Source organism: Oncorhynchus mykiss, chromosome 18 (genome assembly GCF_013265735.2).
Source record: "Oncorhynchus mykiss isolate Arlee chromosome 18, USDA_OmykA_1.1, whole genome shotgun sequence".
Lineage (NCBI taxonomy): Eukaryota > Metazoa > Chordata > Actinopteri > Salmoniformes > Salmonidae > Oncorhynchus > Oncorhynchus mykiss.
In genome coordinates this window covers 45,760,764-45,768,314 of record NC_048582.1, presented here as the reverse complement: position 1 = coordinate 45,768,314, position 7,551 = coordinate 45,760,764, and the positions used below count along the sequence as shown (strand labels likewise).

The window sequence follows — 7,551 nt, the reverse complement described above, 5'->3', positions numbered from 1 at the left end:
CTCTGATATATTTTGATATCTGTGGTGGTGTGAAACTCAGTAACAGCTTTCCAGATGGTTTACTGATAAAGTCAATAAGGAAGAAACCACTTTGTTGATAATTATTTAGTATGATGATCATGAGTGACAAAAGTATCAAAGAATATACAACTATTACAAAATATGTTCAACAAATAAATGTTGCTTGGTGCAGTGTGTTGAGAATGACTAAGTGCCAATTCCACTCCAGTATTAGGCCATACAAACAGGAAACAATAGCATTACAAAAACATCATGTTAAGGTTTACTCAAGCTTGAACATCATATACTTCAAATCATACGATTGGTGAGAGTACAAGTGTGACAATTAATAACATTTTCCTTATAGCAATTTAATTCAACAGGTGACCACGCAATAAAATAAAGGGAAACACTCAGAGGCACTTGAAAAACAGAGTCTTGAAGAAGTCTTCAGATCAATAACACAATTTTCCTTTTTCAGGTGTCCGCATCGTCTGATTTCTTCAGCGTCTTGAGAGCCAACACTATATTGCTTGTTGAAACTGTTGTACTGTCAGATCCTCCAGTCCAGAGGACACTAGTATTATTGTCTATAGTCAGGTCCAGAGCCGTATCCATCTATGGCTCTGGTCCAGTTAAGACAACCATACAGACTGAGGTCACCTGAAGAGGAGTCAGGCTGACCATTGCATGTGCGATGTGTGGGAGCTGCAGGCATCTGTTTCAAATAGCCTCCTAAAATGGCACCCTATTCCCTATATAGTGCACTATTGTTGACCAGAAAGCAATGGGTAATACAATATGTAAGGAATAGGGTGCTATTTGAGACAAGCTTTCAGTGTCCTGGGTGTGAGATGAAATAATCATCTGTTCTCAACACTGGGGGAAGCTCCTGATGCTGCTGCCTACTGGGGCTGGCTGGTTTCTGTAGAGACAAAAGTTATGGAAATAAATTAAGTCACGTGCCAAATACAACCGTTAAATGCTTACTTACAAGCCCTTAACCAACAATGCAGTTCTGAAAATACAAATATATCCACAGAGCAATGGACAACTAAAATGTAATTATTATAGAGTCTCCCGAGTGGCACAGCAGTCTAAGGCGTCACTACACACCCGGGTTCGACCCCAGGCTGTGTCGCAGCCAGCCACGACCGGGAGACCCATGAGGCGGCGCACAATTGGGCCAGCGTTGTCCAGGTTAGGGGAGGGTTTGGCTGGTCGGGATGTCCTTGTCCCATCGCGCTCTAGCGATTCCTTGTGGCGGGCCAGGTGCATGCACGCTGACTTCAGTCACCAGTTGTATAGTGTTCCCTCTGACACATTGGTCCGGCTGGCTTCCGGACTAAGCAAGCAGTGTGTCGCTTGGCAGGGTCGTGTTTCACAGTAAGGTCTACAACTGTTGTATTCAGCATTTCATGTATTTTTTAAACTTTTATTTAACTAGGCAAGTCAGTTAAGAACAAATTATTATTTTCAATTACGGCCTAGGAACAGTGGGTTAACTGCCTTGTTCAAAGGCAGAACGACAGATTTTTACCTTGTCAGCTTGGGGTTTCGATCTTGCAACCTTTCGGTTACTAGTCCAACACTCTAACTAGGCTACCTGCTGCCCCCATGTGACAAGAAACATTTGATTTTGATGTACTGACGTTATGGACATTTTGTATAAGCAACTGAAAAAATGCCTCTTCGGCACCTCCAATGTTTTGAGCTGTTATAGACTTCCGACCTGTGCGTGGCAATAATGAGTGATTGGAGGTGCCAAATAGGCTTTTTTTTCAGATGCTTGTACATTCTTATTTATACCTTTTTTTGGAAGTACATACCGGCCGTAACTGGAGAAAATGAAGATAGTTGCTCAGCGAAACTCCACAATTGGTGATCAGCAAATGTATTTTGACATTATAACGCTTGCAGAGCTGGTGAATGACAGTTTGAGTTGGAACTTCTTGGGTGTTACAGAAGACTTTGCTAGAGGCGTCACTACAGACCCTGGTTCGATTCCAGGCTGTAACACACCCGGTCGTGATTGGGAGTCCCATAGGGCGGCGCACAATTGGCCCAGCATTGTGCGGGTTAGGCCAGGTTAAGCCGTCATTGTAAATAATAATTTGTTCAGAACTGACTTGTCTAGTTAAATAATGGTTAAATAAAATAAAAAAAACACAGAGATACTGGTTCAGGGGGATAGTGATTAAGTATAGGAATACAGCATTTACACTCCAAATGGATATTGCCTTAATGGTTGACTGAGATGTGCATTGATTGATTGACTCCTCACATTTAGAAAGCTCGGGACACTAATGGTACGGAAGATCTTTCTGAAGGCGCCCGGCAGGGTTCCTTGTTCCTTCTCTGCCTGAGTGACATGCTCCTCCATGACATTCACATTGGCACCCACCATCTTCACAAACACCTGGACACAACACCAGGGAACAGGGTCAGATACAGAACTACCATATCTGTGCACCAAATATAGAGAATAGGGTGTCATTTGGTACACAGATCATGTCAGGATTTCAATGACATCATCCTGGTCATTAACAATTACGTTAAGTAAATCACACTTACATCCAACTTGTCAATCTTTCTGTATATTTGTCTCATCTCTTCTGATTTTCTATGTATTTGAGGTAGGTTCTCGTTGACAATCTGTGATGTGTCGTTGCGGATCTATAACCAGAACAAGAAAATTGTATCTCTCACCCACTTTCACAGACATGAGCAGCACATACAGGGATGCGCACAAATTACAATATACCATAAAAAGCTATGTATCAAACTACAAAATACAGAAATACATTTCCAAGTAGTCGGCCCAAACAGCAACAACATTCTCAATAAGTAACGGCTACAGAAACATTTGACTTGCTCTAGTTGAATGCACTGACTGTTAGTCACTCTGGATAAGCGTCAGTTAAATTACCAAAATGTGAAAATGAACATACCAAAATGAACTGCAAAGCACACTGGGTATTATAAGCCTTGTGTCAGTCAGAACTCATTACAATAATACTCAGCATGTTTTGCAAATGTCCATTTTTACATATACAATTATATGCAGTTAATTCGGCACAGGGGTGTCCAACCCTGTTCCTGGAGAGGTACCTTGTATCTTTTCGCTCCAACCACAGTTGTAACTAACCTGGTTCAGTTTATCAACCAGCTAATTATTACAAATCAGGTGTGCTAGATTAGGGTTGGAGTGAAAACCTACAGGATGGCAGCTCTCCAGGATCAGGGTTGGACAGCCCTGATTTCGCAGATTATTTTATCACACCATAGTGCCATCAGACTTCTGATACCAATGCAGGGTGAGGGGCCCACAAAACTGAAGCGCTATAAAAAAATAAATTGTATAGAAAAGGATTTTAGTATTTTGAAAATACAAATTACAGCTCCTGAAAGTATCTTGTTAAAAAACACAATAGAGTGCAGTTCAGCCTTGTGTAATACAAATTACTCAAGTAAACGAAATACATATTTCAAATACTGCCGATCTTTGAGCACGTACCATGTCAAGCATTCCAACAAATTCATCCACCCTAGTAAGCATTTCCTCCAGACTTTTCTCCAAACCCAGGATCTGTGGGGTATAGAAAGCAGGATATGGTTATAACCAGTCAAGTGACATTTCTCTTGTCACGCGTATCCAGTTATAGCTAGCTTTGGCTAGCGCTATTGCACCTCCCAGCATAGACAGTATTATATATTTTACATCCATCAGAAAGGTTGATTAATACTAACCTCGTCTCCAGCAGTATCTCTGATGTAAGAGGAGTAACTTAGGGTAGTGTGTCTCAGGATATCATCCTCCTCGTTGTGGTCTGGGTCCGTGTCGGGTTCCTCGGAGTTGAAGCTCGGACTCCGCAAGACTGCTGCGTCGAAGCTGGGGCTTTGCGACACGGTACCATTGCTTAGGGCCTCACTCAACATGGATAAACTGCTCACACTCTGCGACACGATGCCACTGTCCCGACTCACCTCGGCACTGGACTCCTCCAGCGGGGAGAGAACATCTACCCTATTTTCCATCCTAGGCTCCATCTTTCCCCCTTTTGTTTATTTTTGTTGTTTTCAGCTACCGTGTTATGATTGTCAGCTGATTAAATCACGTGGTTGAATATGTTGATGGCGGCTTACAAGGATCAAGTAGAGCTAAGCGAAAAGGAGCAATGTTAAATCAGGGCTATTTCTCACTAATTTCCTCTGAAGTTGAATACTGAAATCTGATGACTCAATCGCCATTAGAAACGTGTAAAAACACAGGAAACAATGAGTCAACTTTCCACAGTAGAAAATTGGAATGAAAATCTGGACAGCAAGTGCATTTTAAACCTTTATTTCAAAATGTATCTCCCAAAACGTACAAAACAGTAAGAAAATATAAACACAATATTCACAATACAATTCAAATTAATTGCATTAAGGGTTTGAATTTCAACTGTGGAAATTAGTTGAAGTGATACTTACGGTTTACTATGTTGAAAGAGCATCTAGGCCTACTAAATATTGATTGAGCAATTACAGATCAAGCCCTAATATCCATTCAATTGTTGTTTACATTTGAGTGCTCAGTACATATCTGGACTAAAATGAATTAAAAAGGCACAAAGTGTTTTACAAACCTTTTCTCCAATAAGTGTGGAGAATGTATAGCAATGTCTGTACAGCATCATCATCATCCCATAGAATAAAAACAGTCCAGTTTACATGATATGCTGAAATATTCCCCATCATAATCATCCTCGTACCATAACACCTCATGGAATTATTTGTTCTTATGTCATTCTTTTTCCCTTGTAAAAATCTATTATAAAATCCGTATGTACATTAAAAAGACAGTAAAACAATAGACATTATTCCAGAAAAATCTAGATGTTTCTGTAATAAATATAAAACCTGTAATATTTCCTAGGCGTGAATATGTTGGCTCACACAATCGATGGTACAGGGTACTACCAGAAGGGGGAAGTGACCAACACATTATAGCACTACTCAACAGGGTTGAACTGACTGTGCACAGTAAAGATATGCATGGAATAACCGCACTATGGTCATAAGAACAGTGTCAAGGTAACCAAAGCAGCCTATGGGGAGAGGAAAAGGAAAGAGCAACACAAATGACATATTTGTGAACCAAAATTGGATTATCACCCTATGTTAATCCTGGAGATTTAAAGCGTTGAAACAACAATAAGACTTTAAAAAATAATACTTTGCAAACCTTGACAGCTTAAAAGCCTTGAACTACAATGTGAATAATGGTGAGAAGAATCCCATACAAAAATCAAACCACCTATGGATGATGGCTTAGTGTCCCACAGAATCCATGTACTCTATGAAAGTTAACCATACCATGGATGGATAGATGACGCTTGTTAACCAAAGTTCCACTGGATCCATACATGGGTCTCAATGTGTGTGCCCAACACAGTGTAGGAAAGTGAATGAGTGAGGTTAAGCAGATGCAGATTCAGGTGTTATCACCTTCACCTTTTAGCAGTCCTGCCTGCTGTAACAGGGTTCACATCCCCCTGTCTTCTGTAACAGGGTTCACATCCCCCTGCCTGCTGTAACTAACAGGGTTCACAGCTAAGCAGGTGAGTAAACAGTAAAGATAAGGATTCATTAGCGGTGAAGTGAGAGGGGTGCTAGTCAGATAGTGGCTTTTTTCCAGAGAGCATGTTGCATTCCTGGAGCTCCAAAAACAGACAACCAGTGGAGAAGACGAAACAGGATATAGACTATGTTCAGTGTAGGAAGTATTGCTTGATAGCAGTTCAAAATGTACCAGGTATAAATGACTGCTGGTAAGGGAAGTAAGAGTTTTAGTACATGTGATGATCCAACACTTCTCCTTATTAAAGCTTAGAATAATTTATTGGAGAATATAAATCACCTGTGAATCCACATGTAAAATACAGATATAGAGAATCAGTAGACAGGCAGCATTGTACAGAAACATTGAATTTTTCTTAAAAACAAAAGCTCAAAGTTGGTCCCAAAAAGGAGATAGAGGTTCAGATTAAAAGTGGCTACTAAAGGATAGCAGGTGAACCCCATCAGGCCTACACATTAGTGGCCTAAAATGCTCATTTACAAGACATTGAAAACCTTAAAACTCAAACAATACAGAATAAACTGTCCTTATTTGTTTTATAAAAAATGTAACAAAATTAGTAGGAGGTTTGAGGAACAACGTTCATTCTCATGGTGGGTATACCGGGCAGGGGATGCTCCAGCTCACGTCCAATGTGTGTGTGTATGTGTGTATTATTAGTGTAGGTGTGTGTGTATTATAGGGTGATGACGGTGCCATCCTCTTCCACCCCTCCCCGGGGCAGAGCCAGGCTATGTCGAGGGTCCGTCCTCATGGTGCTGAGGATTTTGTGCAGGCTGCTGTTGCTCTCCCGGAGGGCTGGGTTGCTGCTGTGGTGCTGGGTTTGGTGATGCTGCGGGTTCTGTAACTGGGGCTGCTGGAGGTTCAGGTCCCTGTGCAGCATGTAGCTGAGGCTGCCGTGGTGAGAAAGGCCATTGAGGCTGGGCTGGGAGTGGGAGGAGGTGGTGGAAACCACAGAGAGGGGTCGGATTGGGGGGTTGGTGGGTTCCACGGGGGCCTGGGGAGGGGCTTGGGTATGGGAGCGTGACGTTCTTGAAGCCACGGACACCATTGATGCGCTGGAGCGCCTCGACGGCCGCTTGAGGGTGCTCTCAATAACGATGTCTGACTCCTCATCGCTTTCCAGCTCGTCGGGGTAGCCATGGGCACCGGTCGCCATTGCTGCGGTGGACAGGCTGGGGTAGCCAGTGGAACCGCTGCTGTCTGACGACTGACCGGAGCTGCCGGATATCCGGCTGGCTCGCACCACATTGTTCCGCTGGTTCACCGGCTTCACTGTGACAATCAGGTTGTGACTGTTGGCGATCATCATGTCCGTTACCTGGTCTAGCGTCTTCCCAGTCACCTCAATGCCATTGACCTCCAGGACCTCGTCATTGACGGCCAGCAGGCCAGTGCTCTCAGCCAGGCCCCCAGGCACCATGCGGGAGATAAAAATCCCAGGCACCTTCTCCAGGCCATGGGGCGTCACTCGTACGCTTGTCCCATCCCGGATGTAGAACCCCAGGGGTTTGTCAGAACCATGGCGGTAGAGGCGAACGCGGCGGTGGGACTCTGGCAAGATGTCCACATCGATGATGGAGGAGACTGGCCGGAAGTCCTGCGGCATGCCAATACGGATGTGAGGTCGCTTCCTGTTGACGTCATTCCGCAGCGCCACCACAGCCTTCTTCTTTCGTGTCAGAGAGTGAGTCCCATAGCTGCTGTAGTCGACCTCCTCTGAAACACAACAGGAGACATAGAACTGGTTAGAGCCTTTTCTGAAACCCAGAACAGAACTGCTAAGAACTGAAACACAGAAAATATAGAACCCCTTAAGGCCTCTGGGAGACAGGAGAAAACAACTGCTCACGGAACAGAACTACTTAGAACAGCTTAGCTCTCAGGGACACTTCACTTGAAGCATATGAGCCTCAAATGGTGAG

General features: G+C 43.4%; 2 protein-coding genes across 2 annotated transcripts in view; both read right to left on the bottom strand.

Annotated features, from left to right (window-relative positions):
• LOC110496367 (biogenesis of lysosome-related organelles complex 1 subunit 4) lies at nt 1-4,147 on the bottom strand. The gene is made up of 5 exons (XM_021572229.2): nt 3,751-4,147; nt 3,518-3,589; nt 2,575-2,676; nt 2,285-2,419; nt 1-925 (listed from the first exon to the last, which is right to left on the bottom strand). The coding sequence occupies exons 1-5, from the start codon at nt 4,048-4,050 to the stop codon at nt 836-838; spliced, it is 699 nt and encodes a 232-aa protein (XP_021427904.2). The 5' UTR covers nt 4,051-4,147; the 3' UTR covers nt 1-835.
• Nucleotides 4,148-4,329: 182 nt separating this feature from the next.
• The window catches only part of LOC110496366 (partitioning defective 6 homolog gamma), a 46,758-nt gene continuing 43,536 nt past the window's right edge, over nt 4,330-7,551 (bottom strand). Inside the window, exon 3 of the mRNA XM_021572228.2 lies at nt 4,330-7,345. Coding sequence (XP_021427903.2) covers nt 6,303-7,345 — 1,043 coding nt within the window. The 3' untranslated portion in view covers nt 4,330-6,302. The remainder of the gene's footprint in view (nt 7,346-7,551) is intronic.

Excerpts from the sequence above, each read along its gene's own strand:
- LOC110496367 (XM_021572229.2), bottom strand. The coding sequence starts at position 4,050 with ATGGAGCCTAGGATGGAAAATAGGGTAGATGTTCTCTCCCCGCTGGAG. Across the intron at positions 3,590-3,750 it reads GAGATACTGCTGGAGACGAG|ATCCTGGGTTTGGAGAAAAG; the intron begins GTTAGTATTAAT and ends TATACCCCACAG. Across the intron at positions 2,677-3,517 it reads TTGTTGGAATGCTTGACATG|ATCCGCAACGACACATCACA; the intron begins GTACGTGCTCAA and ends TTCTGGTTATAG.